The following is a 17,426-nucleotide window of genomic DNA, read 5'->3' on the forward strand; positions in this document are numbered from 1 at the left end:
TACAGTCAGAAGGAAAACAAATAATAATGAAAACAATAGAAAAAGGAAAAACTGCATTTGCCAAGATTGGGATGGATTCCCCTACATGGACGGATTTGTCCATCCCCTACATTTTCAGCTCAGAGTTTTCCGAAATACCTTTCACAGAGTGAAAAGGTGATCACAATCCACTGGAAATCATTTGCTCTTCAGTGATTTGGATGGGTCCTGCTGGGTCTGAGCAAATTGCCCCAGAGACCTCCAGGTTTGCCACTCAGCATCTGAACCACCATGCTCTCAAATGTTCTGAGCTGCGAGCAGGTCTCAGATCTGACTCAAACACCTTTGCCATTTTTGGCCTCAAGCTTTATGACTTGGTAGCATGAAATGATCAAGATGAAATACCTGCACTCTGTCATATCTTGGTTCAATGGCACTGTAAGAAAATAGACGACAAACCAGCATGCTGCATGTAGGCAACTTAGAGATCTTTAAACAAAAGAATGTTTAGGGATCCTTTGGGATCTTTTAATAAAGAAACGTATATGTCGGTTACTCTGAAAGCAATGCCTTCTCTTTATTTCCACAGAAATTTTAACATATACAAAGAGCACAATAACACTATTTGATAGAGCAAATTCTCAGCTACAATACACTATTTTGCAACATGGTCTGCACTATTAGCTGTGCATTTTCACCAGCAACCAAGAGCTGCATGTCCTGCTCGTAAAAATCTGCACCAGTGGAGGTGACCCACGGTCACTGTTGCCACTGCTAAGACGCACTGATGTCATGGGCCAACATAAAAAAATGGGAGGTATTACTTTCAGAGCAGCCTTCATTCGAAGTAGCAACTTGCAGTTCTGCCAAAATTGTAAATAAGGGCAATTGTGTGGAAGATTTTATCCCTGGAATAAGCATAAAATTTGTTTTGCCTTTTATTTCAAGTTTAAAAAATAATCTATTTCAAAGTAAAAAGCTGTCCAGTGCCTCAATTCCTCTTTTCACTGTAGTTAGTAAACAGATTTTAAGGTGAAGAGTATGGAGGAATTTAGGGTGAATGAAATATCTGAGTAGATCTATGCTTTCGCTTCCGCTCAAGATGATGGACAATATATGTAATTATGTTGTCAAATTCAAATTAACTAAGCCAAATTCAAAAAACCCGCAAAAGCTGAAGCTCCCATGCCTGCCAAAAGTTAGACTACCTTGTCCAAGTCAATTACGTTAGGATACCCATCTGGCCATAGCTTGTGCACTGCAGTGCAGCCTCTTGGATTCTTACCACTCCAGTTTGTAAAAATGAAAATAAAAGCAAGCAGAAGAAATCCCAGGGGACTGCGGCTGCAGGAGGCGAAAAATTGGTGCTTCTTGCTTGCCTGTCTCTTCCCAGCTTCCTGCCCCTTTTCGGCGTGTGAGAAAGACGAGCGGAGTTTGTGCGCTTTGGAAACTCGATAGGAGGCAGCAGCTGATCTTCCCATCACCAGCCTAAAAATAATTCACTCCAGGGCTTGGAGCTGCTTCACTAAGTGGAGGAAAATCCTGCCGCCGGGATGATATTGATCACATAGCACAACCGAGTGAAAATTGGGGTTGGTATTTTGGTTTTGTGTTTGCAAAGGTAAGCTGCAGAGTTTGCTCTAACAGCCAGCAGGCGAGCGGGGCATGCAGTGACCCCCCCCGTCGTCCCCACTAACTGCCTCCTCCTCCTCCTTTATATCTGTGGGACAGGGCTGCTCCTCGTTCTTTCCTGGGATTACGACTCAGATCTGTTTTCCTTTTCCTTTTCCATTCTCAGGCATTCTCAGGCTTTCCAGTCCCCTACCGCTGATGTTTTCTTTGCCGCTCTGCTCATGGTTCTGTTTCTTTTTTTAAACCGTCCTGTCTTAGCATGTGGAGTCATAGGTTTTGCAGCAGGCAGCATAGCACGTCAATGCGTGAAACTGAATTGCCTTAAGGAGCTTAAGAAAAAAGAAAAATAAATGTTTTGGATGCGTGAGAGCGCTGCTGATGTTGGTGTGCGATGCTTTTCAGAGTCAGTACCGCGTTTAGCCGTTTTGCTGATGGGATTTTCTCTGTGTTTGGGGCCTGATCCAAAACCTGCCGAAGTCAATGAGATTCCTTGCATTAGTTTTAGTGAGGTTTGGATCATGCTGCTGGTGTATGCCAGTGAGCGATGCAAATGCTGAAAAGCATCTGAAGTAATTTGTCACCTTAAGGCCCAAGGTAACCGGGACAGTGCTTAGCGAGGAGGCAGGGTCTATCTAGGGCAGTTGGTCACAGCTGAAATAGAAATGAAAAAAAAACAATATTTTGTGCTGGACTATTTGGGATAAAAGATTTTTAATGAACAGCATTTTTTTGCCATTGCTTTAGTGCTACTCTTTGCAAATAATCATTATTTATAATTTACAGGTTCCATCAGATCAGGTGCTTTTAGGGAGGTAGGAGAAAAAAGCCAATAGGTTTATACCAGGAAAGGAAAAGATTCAGAGCACTAAGCTAAAATCTGTGGCAAGGTAGTAGGCCTTCCATAGGGCTCATCAAACTTACAAATTCATCATTTGAACTTTGGTAAAGTTTTCTCTTTATTCAGGAAGGAAAGAAAAAAGCTTGCTTTGGTAAAGACTCCATTATTCAAAAATTAAGAACCAACTACTTTTGCAAAACTCTGAGTACTTTCTCTGTTCTGCATCTCTATGTGTACACATACCCATGTATATATGTATACTTGTATATATGCATATGTGGCATATGTGGGCATATAATGCACATTATAAGTAAGACCAAAAAAAAAAAATTATGAACTGAGACCCGAGTATGCTCTGTAAGCTGATGTATTTTAATCGGGAATTGCAGCTATTGATTTTTTTTTATTTTTTTATTTTTTTTTTAATAGAGACAGCAGAAATACTGAACCAAAAACTTTTCAAAAGTTTCATATTTCCCCAAAGTAAGGTCCACGTGAGGACTGTATTTATGCTCTTTCCTTTACAGTTGTATCTTGCAGAGCGTGCAGAACAGAGTGATAATCCAGGTAAGAGAAAACTCTTGAATATGAAGGCTTTAAGCCCAATTTAAAAGACCCTAAGATAATTAAAATATATTTAACTAGAATTCTTGCAGTTTTGCACTCAGTGAGGATGTTCTTATTGTTTTTATGAAAATTTACATTATCTACCACTTTCCCATTGTATTCTTTTCTATAGCTTAGGTAAAATGTATCTCAGGAATTAACTCTATGCCTTAAGAATTCCATGTTTAAGTTTGTTAAAATTAGATTTGTAAGTGTTTAGGCTAAATGCTACAACACATTCATGCTTAATACTTTGTCCTTTTCTTCTCCCCAAAATGCTTTTTGTTCCTGAAACTCTTTGGTACCGATTTCTGCTTAGTATATTATGAAAATGTCTGTACACCTTAACCCAGAACCAGAAAATCTCAGTTTGCCAGTGATAGAGATTTTAGGATGAAAATGTAAATGCTTAAAGGGCATAAGTTTTTTTAGCTATTTCATTGCAGGGTGAGCTGCTGTTCAGATAGTTCACATCCCCATTAAATTAAACCAAAAGGGAATCAGATTCCCAAATGATGTCAAGGAGAGCTGAGACTCTCTGTCCGCTGGCACCATCATGGACCCATCCTCCTGACTGTTCTTTCCATTCCTCTCCTCTGCAAAGTTCTGCTTTTTCCTTTAGCTTGCAGCTGGCTGCTCAACAAAGGCTGCTTTTAAGGGGAGAAAGAAAAATCACCCCTGAAAATCTGTGACTAGTTCTAGTTTGTTTGTAAAGATTGAGGTTAAAGTGAGTGATTTGTCATTAATTTTGAAGAACAAAGTCCTCCAGTGTACAAGAGATTAAAAAAAAAAATAAATTACCTGACATTTGGCCACCTTATTGGAGTGCTGAATGTAGCTGGTACCCTCAGAGAGCATGGACTTATTATCAGAAGATCTTTATCACCCTAATGCATTCCCCCTGATTGAAATGCTAGGTTAAACCTAGCATGCTTGGCAACATTATTATAAAGCATAATATTCCCTCTATAATTAGCAGTGAAGTAGTGAAATAAATAGATAGTGATATACTTACTCACTTTGGTGCAATCAGCTCAGCACAATTTGATGGCCTACTGTGCTTAATAGAAAGAGAAGCTATAGCAGGGAAATCCTTTTTTTTTTTTTTTTGGTAATAGCTGTGAGTATTTTTTCTTCTGAAGTGTGTGTACAAGGATCTCAGCAGATATGCTGAAAAGCTAGTGCAACCTGATGAGAAATAGTGGTCAATCACTTCAGATGGCCAACAAATTTCAAAACAATCTGTCCCTTCCTATATAGTCAAGTTTGGGTCATTTCTTTTGTTGTTTTAAAGTGTCTGTCAGGATTAACATAGTGCAACTATTGTTGATCAACAGCTGTCTGCTGTAAATAAGCCTACAGCTCCAAACATTACAAACTGGGCACAGGCTTAGAAAAAGGCTCTTGGTAATCTGTATGGGAAGACAAGGGCTATGTGCTTTCCAGTGGCTGCCCCTTCCTTTGAGATGCACAGGCAAAGATTTGCTAAGGAGCCAGTGGGCCTTTTGCTGTGATTTATGGGTCCCCAAGTTTGTCTTGACTGAGGTAACATTGAAATTGAAGTATGGCAACTGCCACAGCTCCGCACTGATCTCATCTCAAGGCTTGCAGCAAGCAAGGCTTCTTATCTAGGAAATAGTATTTAGCTGGTAGAAGTCAGTTAATTCTGAGAGTTAATATTTGCATAGCTCCCCATTGTACTGTGTGGAGCTCAGTGTAGCAGGTGGCTGCCTAGAGCTGCTCCTGAGGTGATAAGCACCTGGCTTATCTACTTAACTCACCTGGTTAGAGTTCCTATAAGAGAAGCCCAGTGCTGCTGCCAGCATCACCAAGGAAGAGTTGACAGGCGGGTGTAGAAGAGAAACTGCTCCTGTACTTCTCCTTGCAACATAAATCTCTTCAAATCGCATCTTTACCTCTGCATCCTAGCTTTCCCTCTTTGATCTCTCCCTCATATACTCTGTAGTGTGAAAAGTCTGTTTCCACATATAAAAAATCTTCAGTGAATTTAATTATGTAATTGCATGATGTTTTGCACCAAGTGAAACAAACAGCACTTCCTCATGTAGGCAGTATACATCCATTCACCTTTATACAGGTATTTTTATGACAGAACTTTGACATAGTCTTACTAAAGCCAATGGAAGAGAAGCCTAAATTATTATTAAGAATCTGAATTTGATCAGGTGTCAATTCTTTTATAAATCTAGCTGTAGTTTTTGAGAAGACTCCAAAAAGACCTCATTCCAGCCTTCCATTACTTGAAGGGATCTTACAAGCAGGAGGGGGACCAATCTTTTACATGGTCTGATAGTGATAGGACAGGGAGAATAGCTTTAAACTAAAAGAGGGGAGGTTTAGCTGAAATGTCAGGAAGAAATTCTTTACTCAGAGTGTTGAGGTGCAGGCACAGGCTTCCCAGAGAGGCTGTGGATGCCCAATCCCTGGAGGTGTTCAAGGCCAAGCTGGATGGGGCCCTGGGCAGCCTGACCTGGTGAGTGACAGCCCTGTCCACAGCAAGAGGTTGGAACTGGGTGGGCTTTGATGTCCATTCCAACCCAAGCCATTCTATGATTCCATCATTTCGATGAGATTCAACAGTAGGCAAAACTGAAAATGTTCATGTTATTGCTAAATCTGATGTTCTTCCATTTCGAATTTCCATTTTGTGAAAAGAAATTTCATGGTATTACAGAACAGAAGAGATTAGAGCCTTTTCACTCTGCCTTTTCTTGGTGCTCTGCTGTCAAGATATTCCGAATGGTCTTTGTTTCTAGGCTCAATTTGTTGAGTGAAAGAACATGCATCTGAAGGGAGGAAGGGAGGGAGGGAGGGAGGCAGGAAGGAAGGAAGACAGGAAGGCAGAAAGGCAGGAAGGCAGAAAGGCAGGAAGGCAGGAAGGCAGGAAGGCAGGAAGGCAGGAAGGAAGGAAGGAAGGAAGGAAGGAAGGAAAGAATATTAATGTTTCCTACAGTTCTTATCTCTTCTGCTCCCTAACACTGCTATACGGCACTAGACGTGTCCTGAAGTGGGTCCTGCTAAAAAGGGAAGTTGAACCTGATAAGCATTTTATAAGCATTTTATGAGATGAAATCACAAGCTGTATTGAGTCAACACTTTATCATGACACTGTCAGGAGTGCTTTAATAGATTTTAAGCCAGGGAAACATTAATAAAGGTGGTCACTGGATGTGTGCTGCTTATACATACCCTTGAAAATAATCACCGGTATGATGGGCACTGTCTTTTTATATTGATATTATTGATCGGACCAGATTCTCACCTCTAAAGGGCATAAAGGGCAGTGTTTTTTTTAAGGCAATGTGTTGTCAAATTTACTTCATTCCAAAACTGGACTGAGCAAAGGTGCTATGAATCTTTCTTGATAACTTCTAGGGACTACCACTTGAGGTTAAAGGTGAAACTTCTACAGATCGGTGGTTAGGTGCTCTCCAAGCTAGGAGAGAGCACTCTCCAAGTGGTCAATGGTCCATTTCCCTTCCAGAAAAATGGAAAAAAACAACAGTTTTCATTAGTTTCTCTTAGACACGGTTTTTATCCTTTCTCCTAGATTTATTTTTGACTCTAAGCCAAAAACTACAATGGAAGTCAGTGATTCAGTGTTTGATGGAGCCCAGGATCCCCCCTGCTTTTCAGTATCAATCCAGCCACTAGACCACAATAGCATCTATGCTGTCTCAGAAAAGAGCCCTATTTGTGGGAAAGGGAGGAAAATTCCCAGCAGAACTCCCTTGTACTTCTGACCTTCAATAAAAATGAGGAAACAACACATCTGATTTTCAAGAGATTATCATTGCCTTTATGATACTCTTAAAGGAGACATGTCAAGCTTTTACAAATTAAAAACAAATAATCTCCTTGAAATATTCTAAGTTCCGAATTCTTTTAATAACTCCTCAGCCTATTCAGAAAGAATTTGTTAACATAATGACTACTTTGCATTATTTGCATCATTTACCATTTTGAATATATTTTATATTAAAATATAATGGCAGATTGATAGTGGTCGTATCATGCTATTCATTCTAGGGAATGGGCCACATTATCTATCAAATTTTGTTCCACTGAAATTGAATGAGTTGTCCATCAGCTCTTGCACCACAGTAAGTACATGCATCCATTTCTGCAGACCATGTCCACCATATAACCTGGAGTTATGCTCCATGAATCACTAATGTATTTGGAAAAGGGGCTGTATTCATCACCTTCTTCCCAATGAGACTAATTTTAGAAGTTTCACTGATGTGTTTCAGCATGGATTATGCTTTTTGGACCCAGCAAAAAGCTATTTAAAATAAAAAATGAGGCTTAGCAGTGGCTCTTTGAACTCCATATTTTTTTGAAGATCTTTATGTTTGTGTTCTCTCTAAAAGAGTAATTTAGCAGTTTATACCTGCCTTTCTATGCTTGTCTTTTTTAAACAAGTAAACTCATAATACTAATCTGAACTATTTGAGGAAATAAGGAAAACACTTTTCCTCACTGAGCTAACTTTTTTTGAAAAACTGTATGTGCATTTTTTGCATGTATGTGTTCTGATTCCACAAATCAGATGCAAAATCAGATGTAATATTATTACAGAAAGATGTCTTCACAGAAGTATACAATATGCTTTGTTGAATTAAAGACATTTTTTCCATTTAGTATGTCAATCTGGAAAAACATGTTGTAAGAAAATAAATTTACACAACATATTCTACAGCACTATATTGCTAAGTATAAGTTTGGGGAAAATAAACCACCAAGAAAACAATTTGATTTGATCTTCCTACAAAGAAGAATGAATACAAGAATAATGCACAGATTGATAAAACCCAAAACTCTAGATCATGCTGTGGCTCACACTCCGTAAGTAAGAATGCGTGAGTTTATCTTTGTGTCCAAAGATACTCTCATAAGAAATTAAGGAAGCCAGAGCTTGGCTTAGCTGAGACTAAGCACGTGCATTAGGATTTGCAGGATCAAGCACAAATGCTGATTTACTGTCTATGCAATCTTCAGTACAATTCACTTTGATTAAGAGTTCGGCACTTTATCTGGAATGAGTAGTCTGTGTGACCGTCCTTGTTCTATGAGACAGTGCAAAAATGTAAAATGTTAGTGAATTCAAAGCTACCAAATCACAAATATCAAAGATTCAAGCTACACTGTAAATGTGGTGCAACAAATTATACGAACAGAACTACGCAGTGTTGGCTTACCAAGGTAGCAGTAACACACAGGATTCAACTAATGTGAATTTGAATTTTCTTAATACAATTGGAAATAGTTTTTTCCAAACTCCCTTGTTTCAGCCTAACACTTGTTCATATAACACTAGAAGACATTGAACGGTATATTTAATGAATATGTACTCATTTAATATATTTGATAAAAGCACAGCCTTCATTCTCATGCATTTATACATGATCAGATCACAAAACAATTTCAAAATACATCTAAATTATTCTCTGTCAGATGCTCGGTGTGCTCCACATGTATCTCTTTATTTTATTTATTTCATGTTAAGCTAAAAGAAATGCTAGCAGTCTTGGTAGCCAGCTCGTACTTCAACACATCTCTTACATTCTCTCTCTTTTTTATTTTTATTTTATTTTATTTTATTTTGTAGTAGGCAGACCTTCTGGAAGCAATGAGGCTCGCATTTTGTGGTAACGACAATGCTTCAGCATACAACATCACTGCTGGTGTTCTTAGAAATGTCTGCTTTGTGGATGCTCTCAACCTGGTTCCCCATGTCTTCTTGCTTTTTATCACCTTTCCAATTTTGTTCATTGGTGAGTTATTCAATGGAGCTGTGCAATCCTACAAGCACTTGAGCATGTATTTAAACTCAGACACATTTATGTGTGCTTGGAGGCCTGTGGTGCAAACTATGTGGTGCTTTGTATTTACTTATCTTAAGAGAAGAAAGAATGGCTTAACACAGAGGACCTGAAATAAACCCACTTGAAATAGTGGGAATTTTAGAAGTAAACAACATGGGAAGATCAATGGGATCCAGAGAAATCAGTTCCAAATGCTTTGAAACTTCTTTCTGGGAAAGCTTTCTTCAGATTTGAAACCAGCAACTTGCAATCTTTGCTGTTATTGGGTGCTAGAAGTCTTAGGATAGTGAGTCGAAATTCTCTTGAAGTTATGCAAATTTCAGAGAATGGCTTGGATCAAAGGCTAGGAGAAGCAGGAATAATTCTTTCTTTTGCCAACATTTGGTTACAAAAGGAGAGCAAAGGAGATGATCTTTTCCCATGGGAATGAAAATAAGAAAAGATAAATCTCTCTCAAATAATTTAAGGCATTGTAAGAGCTCAAGTTTATATACTCTTCTAAAAAGCTGTGTTTAAACTAGGACTCTAATTACATTTTTTCTCCACTGTTGTCTCTTTATCCTACATATATGCAGTGATGAAATAAATGCAGTTTAAAAATTTTTCAGGGCTGTCAAACAATGCCACTCTAAGTTATCATAGTACATAAAGACATTTGAATATCTGTTAAAAAAGCAATAAATGTTAATAAAAATTAAATATTCTCCTGACAACAGCATAAGAAATTACATGTCAATTCTTCCGTATTGATTTCATGGTGTTATGTATTGGCATAACAATATATATCTTTCATGTGGAAGATTTTAGTTTGGGACTGTATTTGAACTAGAGATTTAAGGTGTTCCATTGCACAAAGAGAACGCAAAATGATTTAATAACTAGTGACAGGAACCTAGAGGATGAGACACTGAGTAACTAGAAATCAAAGATAAGATCCAGTGACTGCAAGCTAATTAATTAAACGGGGGACTAATAAATAATTTTTAGTAGGAGACAGAAAAACAAAACAACAACAACAAAAAAGCAACCCACAAGGAGGGCTCTCTCCAACAGAAATCCTTATAACAGTGCTGGATCTTTCTTTCTTTGAGATAAACTGAGTCATCCTTGAATTATGGCATGTTCTGCAGAAATGTTTGACTGAAACTCAATGGAAGGTCTGCGGGTAGACCATCATTCCATGTAATCAACTTGTATCAAGTTCTTTTAATATTTTTGCAGATATTACCCAACTAAGTTTGAAGTAGCATTGTGGCCACTAAGAATTTACTCTATTTTCTATTAGTTGTAGGAAAAAAAGCATGATATCTTAAATTATATGGAATGTATTTATGTATACAATTATCTTTCTTCTATTTTGTACGATGATTGTCAGGATAAATAGCTGTTGGACAGAGCCAACTGGAGTCCACAAAATTGAGTGAATCCAAAATTAAAAATTGATGGTGAAATGTGTGCTGACATATGGGCAAAAGGAAATAAAATTAAAAGCAGCTTGGAAGAGACAAAGACAGGAGTAAAGTCAAAGAAACTCTTATTAGTACAGGAAAATCTTCGAACTCTATTATAGAGAGTGTTTGAGATAAACAGAAGGAAGACTGAAAATTTTGTTCCTGCAGTACTTTATGTGTTAAATAAGGATTAAACAGTGATAACCTAACTATTTCCAAGAACTAATAAGTATGAATTATTGGTTATGTTTCTGAGTCTCCTGATGAGACTGTAGGCATTTGGAGACACTGTCCTTCCCCTAAGGAAGGGGATTTAGAATTAGGTGATCTTTATGGTCTGTTCCAACCCAAATCATTCTAGAATTCTGCGATCTTTGTGTAACAAAATCACATCCTGAACTTTAAACTCAGTCATGCAGTTACTGAAATACTTATGTTCACTATCCTAAATAATTTGTTTTGTTTTGTTTTGTTTCTTTAATTCCCCAAATTATTTACTTTGGGGTCCATCTCCATGCTTCAGTAAGTCCACCAGTTAGTTATAGAATTTGCCTTACAGCAAGAGGGATATATACAGGCCAAAGCATTTAGGCTAAATGGTTCAGGACAGACCTATAGCAGGATGAGAAGGGACAGAAGACAAGTTGCCTTACAGAGAAACATGCAGGACAGGACTTGACACACTAACTTCACCTCAGACCTCATCTCTTCCCAGCAATAACACGATTCTTGGAGTTCTGCTTCAGAGACAATCTCATCTGAAGTGCATAGTTGATCTTCGAGGTGATGAATCTGAAATAAACTTCAAAATTAATTCATTGATGAAACCAGCTGAGTTCTGATGATCTACTGGGAGATCAGAATATGCAAAATGGGAAAAAAAAATACGAAAACAACATCATTTCAGTTGTAGAACTGTAGAATCATTCAGGTTGGAAAAGACCTCTAAGATCATCCAGCCCAACCATTAATCCATCCCCACCATGCCCATTAACCATGTCCCCCAGTGCCACATCTTCACGGTTCTAGATATCTCCAGGGATGGTTACCTCACTAGGTCCCTGAGCAGCCTGTTCCAATGCCTCACCACTCTTTCTGAGAAGAAATTTTTCCTGGTGTCCAACCTGAACCTTCCATGCCAGCCTCTATTGTGTGAGGGTGTAACTGAGAGGTTTTTATTGTCTTTCTCATCTTTGTTCTTGGGTGGGGTGCCTCTTCCCTTTGATTTCTATTTTAGGAATTCTTTTTTCCTGTTCTCTACAAAGTTAGGTCTAAGTTATTAGGGGCTACCTGGCAATTCAAACAATCATGGATCATGTCTGGATAAAAACAACAGCCTCTCTCCATGGTCTCGTAGCTCTTCTGTGCTAATTCTGGACTATGAAGCATAATCTATGGCTTAGAGCAGGGAATGAATAACTACATCTCTGGCTGGCTGTATGATAACCTTCCTCCTTTACTACTATTATTTTCCAGGCTGGGGAAGCCAAAGCTCCAAAGTCCAGATTCACCATAATACATGGCTGCACTTCCCTGGACATAATCTGCGGTGGATTCTGACATTCACTCTCCTGTTCGTACACGTGTGTGAAATAGCAGAGGGCATAGTTTCTGATACGTAAGTGACAGTAACAGGGGGATAGCTGAGCTAACTGAATTTGTCAGTGTACTCTGTTATCATGTGATATGCTTGCAAGTAAGATGTAGAGAGTTTTTGTTCTTTTTTTTTTCCCCCAAAAGGATGGAGCACCATTTCAGAAACCTAGAGTTTAATGGGATATTGAACTGATTGTTCTTAGCACATCGTTATTCTTCTGTCAATATATAACAGCTAGTAAATATTGACAGAAGTTAATGCATTCACTTGGAAAAAAAAACACCTTTTTGTCACTAGGAAAGTAATATTTGTCATCTTAGTTACATTAGCAGAACACATCGGAATGTAGCAGTGGTGTTACAGTGTAACTGAAATCACTAATTTACGCCTTTTTTAATTTCAGACAAATGAAATCTCGACATCTCCATCTCTTTCTACCAGCTATAATGGGATTTGTGGCTGCCACTGTATCCATAGTCTATTATCATAACATCGAAACATCTAACTTTCCAAAGTTACTGTTAGGTAAGTCCGGGTCTGATTATGTACTTTTAAAAAAACAGTAGTTTTGCCAAAGTTGCCTTGTTTAGATTGAAAAGGATGATGAAATGCAGGAGAATATTAAAAGGGAGAGAATAATTTTTTGTTTATAGAACTTGTATTTTTGTAGGAGTTATTTTGCCTTTTATTATGTACACATGGAAAACTACTTTTAAAAATGATCGCAGAAAGGAAAACACAGTGAGCCTATTGTATTTCTAGCATGAGCTTTGGGGTATTTTTTAAACAGTGCTCATTATTTTATGTCCAAGACTTGTATTCATTCAAAATAGATATTTGGAAGAGCCTTTTAAAATAGTAATTTGTTCAGAAGACATCCTGTGAAGATTGCTGTTTTTTTCTCAGCATCCTTTGCAGTTGACTCCAAGATTTTCCAGTCTAATGATTAATAGCACCCCTTACTTTTCTCAGACAGGGGTGGGAGGATGGGTCTGGAGGATGAGGGAGGTTTATCTTCGAGAAACACAGCTACCTTGATGTCTATCTCAGTCAAAAGATGGTCAGAAGAATTTGACTAGACTTTGCAGCATATTATTTCATGGGAATATACTGCCAAATTACCGATAACTCAAGAGCCTGAACCAGTCATACAAACCAGAGTGCAGGATGTAATTAAACTACATGGATTCTGTCAAAATAAGCATGTTTCCAAGTGCACACCTGTGATGAATCCTACTTTTTCAAAGAGGCAATATGATATTTGTCATGTTAAGTGACATTAATTCATTTTAACAGTAAAATTTCCCATCAGATTGTCTTCAATGGGCTTTTGTAATTGTGTGAAGATCCACAGTTGTGGATGTTTTTGAAAGGTGGTAACCCAGGAAAGAAAACAATGACTTGGAAGAAGAAAGTGCAAAGCAAATCTGTATTCCTGACTTTGTCTGACATCAGCCTGGGCCATCCTGCAGGTTTGTGATATAGAGGGTTGCCATGTTTGCATTGAATTAAACTATGGAATATTTCTGTTTGAGAGAGCTGCAACTTCTGCTGAAATATGTATTTATAATGATCCATGTGCATTTGTGTTTTACAGCTCTCTTTCTTTATTGGATAATGGCCTTTGTCACCAAAACTATCAAGCTTGTCAGATACTGCCAGGACGGTGTGCCTTTTTCTCAGTTGCGTTTCTGCATCACTGGAATTATGGTGATTCTCTATGGGCTGCTGATGGCTGTGGAGATAAATGTCATTCGAGTTAGGGTATGTGGTTTCTTGATCCATATCTGAATAAATATCTGCAGTTCCTGGGAGATGAAGATGTCATTAGCCCCAGTAACTGTCTCTCATCAAGTTTAGGTCCAAGTTTGGTGTCACTATAAATGTCTAGTTAATGGATGCAGTGCTCGGGGACATGATTTAGTGGTGGGTTATTAGAGTTAGGGCAGTATGGCTAGGTTGCGGTTGGACTTGATGATCTTTAAGGTCTTTACCTGAGCAATTCTATGATTCAGTGATTCTATGAACTCTATAGATGTGGCATCTCTTTAAAATATGTATCCTCAATTTAGGCCCTGGTCTGGGCATGTATGTGTGCATAGGCATATGTATACATACAGACAGTGCATATGTATTTGTATAGATAGATATACACATGCATTTGTGAATCTATAGCACCAATACAGTATGTGTGTGAAATTGTGTAATCTACACTCTATGTTAAGAGGTGAGGTGAGGTGAGGTGAGGTGAGGTGAGGTGAGGTGAGGTGAGGTGAGGTGAGGTGAGGTGAGGTGAGGTGAGGTGAGGCCCCACTTCGAGTTCTGTGTTCAATTTTGGGCACCTCAGTACAGAAAGGACATTGAGGTGCTGGAGCATGTCCAAAGAAGGGCAACAAGGCTTGTGAAGGGCTTGGATAATATGCCCTATGAGGAGAGACTGAAGAAACTGGGGCTGTTCAGTCTAGGGAAAAGGAGGCTGAGGGCAGACCTAATTGCTCTCTTCCAATATCTGAAAGGTGCTTACAGCGAGAGCGGTAAGAGTGGTCTCTTCTCACTGGTGACAGGACGAGGGGAAATGGCCTCAATTTGCGCCAGGGTAAGTTTAGGTTGGAAACACTCCTTTACAGAAAGGGTTGTGAAGCACTGGAATAGGCTCCCCAGGGAGGTGGTTGAGTCACCATCCCTGGATTTGTTTAAAAACCATTTGGTTTCAGTGTATTATTACCTCCAAATACAGATTTGACACTGCCGTTATATTATTATACATACTTAGAATTTCCTATAGTAAGATATTTTCTGAAAACATGCTGTTCATTTTCTTCTCTCCAGAGGTATGTATTTTTCATGAACCCTCAGAAAGTGAAGCCACCAGAGGATCTACAAGATCTCGGAGTGAGGTTTCTTCAGCCATTTGTCAATTTGCTCTCAAAAGCAACTTACTGGTGGATGAATACACTTATTATATCTGCTCACAAGAAACCTGTGGACCTGAAGGCAATTGGGAAGCTTCCAATTGCAATGAGAGCGCTGACAAATTATGTTTGTCTCAAAGAAGCATACGAGGAACAAAAGGTAACCAAAGATGTCCATGTCACTAGTTTGGCCTTAAAAACTGTGGTGTCACTTTGAATTTCTTCTGCTTCTATGAAATCCTAGTTTTAGGAATTTTTAACTTAGGACTGTTTGTTCCGAGGTGAAATTTGTCATAGGAAGTTCCAGTGCAACAGTTACTGTTTGGTTTTAAGTGAATTTACAGCAGGGAAGAGTTGCCAAATTGAGAGCAACTAGAAACCAAAACCATAACAGAATGGTCACTTGCTAGATTTCATTTTAAAAATGAAAGCTTTGTTTAAATCTTAGATATTCATGACAGCATTTTAAATTAGAAAACATCCTACTTTTCCATAGTTTCAATTGGAAACAATCATCTCCACTTTTTCTTCAGAAATCCTGTCTTAGAAATGTTGCACGTTAAAGTAATTCTTGTCCTTTCCATTTGCAGGAGGGTACAAACTTATAGACAAGCATGTCCATATTAGGTAAGGGCTTAGTTGTGGTGTTTCCTCTGAGATGCACACTGGAAGGGAAGCGAATCCTTCCTTCTTTAGACAGTAGGGTTTCGACAGAGAAATCTTTGGGCATAGGCAAGTGTTACAGTAATTCTCTTTCCAGTAATTCTACCCTCATTTCAAAAACACATACCAAGAGAAGCAGGTGGGTTGTCCCCAGGAAACAGCTAAGCACTCACCCAGTTGTTTGCCCACTCTTCTCTTGGTGGAACAGGGGAGAGAAGCACAAGAGCACAAGCTAAAAATTGGTGAGTCGAAATGAAGGCAACTTAAGAACTAAATCAGTGCTGTGAGCAAGAAAAGCATAGCACAGAGTTCGCTGCTACTTCCCACCAGCAGGCAGATGTGTAGCTACTTTCTGATAAGCACAGTCTCAGCACGTGTGAAGGTTACTTGGGAAGACAAACACTATAATGACAAATATCCCTCCTTCCTCTTTCTTTGCCTAAGCTTTTATTGCCAAGCACAACATGATATGGCATGGGATACCCCTTTGGTCAATTGGGGTCAGCTGTCCTTGCTATGTCTTCTTCTCAAGGTCTTGTGCACGCCTAGCCTCCTCACTGATGACAGAGTAGGAAAAGGGGAGTCTTTGGTGGGATGCAAACATGGCTCAGCAACAGTTTGGTGTCTTACAAGCCGACTTTAGTTACAGATCTAAAAGACAGCATCATGAAAGCTGCTGTGAGGAAATGAACTCCATCCCAGCCAGACACAGTAAGAAAAACAAAGCTGGTTTTTGTTTACCTTCTGACTCAGTAGAGGAGATGTTTCCAGAGAAAGTTCTGCATACATTTAGGCAAAACTGTGGAATTTCATTTGTGGAGCCTGTCTTCCTGATTTGTACATACTTGTCAGTTCTTGAGCATAAACAGAAAGGATACGGGCAGTCAGAAGCCACTTTGGAAATATAGCACATAAGATTAAGGCATGTAAATCCCTTTCTTGTGCACACCAGGTAGACTTATTTCCAAGCAGTAAACAGTTCAGAATAGCAATGCAAGAGAAGTACAGCAAGAGCAGCTCTTTCCACCTGGTAGCTGGTGGAGGTGCAGACTCTTTTCCATGCCTTCTGAAATGAAGCCCTAATGAATGCAATTATTTATATTCTAAATAGACTGAGGCTGCTTTGCATGCCTTTTGCAATCGATGTATACATTATTAGAGAGTCCAAGACCCTTCTGCTTAAAGCAGAAATCTACTGAGTCATTGGAATTGAGCTTTTCACACCAAAGGAGAAATACATCTCTTAGGCCAGATCCTCAAAGCAGCATTTCATGACCATATCTTACTTAAAGAGGCCAGTGAGGCTTAGGCACCCCTTAGAACTAGAAGCTCTGAGCCTTTCGTTATGACAAATGTGCATGACTGGGTGCAGCACTTGTCTGTATCTCATTTATATCTGCAGATACAGCATGTGCCTGCATAAATATGTGGCTCAGATGCCAAAAGGCAAGTAAACTCTGTTGTTGCTCATGTGCATTCACTGTTTAGCTTCATTCATGCATGTCATGCACATATGAATACTTGCAATATTTTACCCATGGTAACATGCACCTACATTTGCAAAAACTAACTGAGATCAGATTTCTTTTCTTCCTGTTAACCTGCATAATATCTCAAGATTACCATAGCCTCCATTTGTGATAGTATTCTAAAACAGGCAGTAACCCTAAAGTAAATTTTTACTGATAATGTTGAAGTAAAATGAAAGACTAAAACCAATGTGTTGTTTTTGTGCATGGCTGGGTTAGAAAACAGCTACAGAATTAGTTAAATTCTTCAGGGTGAAGCGTGATTGCAGTCTGGAAGAGATCCTTTGTCACTGTCTCTCTTGCCAGGGTATGCTTTACACTGATCTTCCACAGCTGGGGCAGGGAGCCCCCCAGATCCTCTGGATTAAGT

The 17,426-nt window shown here is 38.9% G+C and overlaps 1 protein-coding gene across 11 annotated transcripts in view; it reads left to right on the forward strand.

Moving 5' to 3' along the window:
• Positions 1 to 1,387: 1,387 nt before the first annotated feature.
• The window catches only part of ABCC9 (ATP binding cassette subfamily C member 9), a 75,369-nt gene continuing 59,330 nt past the window's right edge, over positions 1,388 to 17,426 (forward strand). For 2 of the 11 annotated variants that reach the window (XM_010715800.4, XM_010715865.4), the window contains exons 1-8: positions 1,388 to 1,600; positions 2,977 to 3,016; positions 7,106 to 7,179; positions 8,688 to 8,853; positions 11,832 to 11,973; positions 12,356 to 12,477; positions 13,550 to 13,716; positions 14,782 to 15,024. In XM_010715800.4, the coding sequence (XP_010714102.1) occupies positions 8,709 to 8,853; positions 11,832 to 11,973; positions 12,356 to 12,477; positions 13,550 to 13,716; positions 14,782 to 15,024 (819 nt within the window). In that variant the 5' untranslated portion in view covers positions 1,388 to 1,600; positions 2,977 to 3,016; positions 7,106 to 7,179; positions 8,688 to 8,708. Of the gene's footprint in view, positions 1,601 to 2,878; positions 3,017 to 7,105; positions 7,180 to 8,687; positions 8,854 to 11,831; positions 11,974 to 12,355; positions 12,478 to 13,549; positions 13,717 to 14,781; positions 15,025 to 17,426 lie in introns of all 11 variants that reach the window. The other 9 variants (XM_010715829.4, XM_031555332.2, XM_031555323.2 and 6 more) reach the window with 8 other exon arrangements.

Source organism: Meleagris gallopavo, chromosome 1 (assembly GCF_905368555.1).
Source record: "Meleagris gallopavo chromosome 1, MGAL_WU_HG_1.1, whole genome shotgun sequence".
Lineage (NCBI taxonomy): Eukaryota > Metazoa > Chordata > Aves > Galliformes > Phasianidae > Meleagris > Meleagris gallopavo.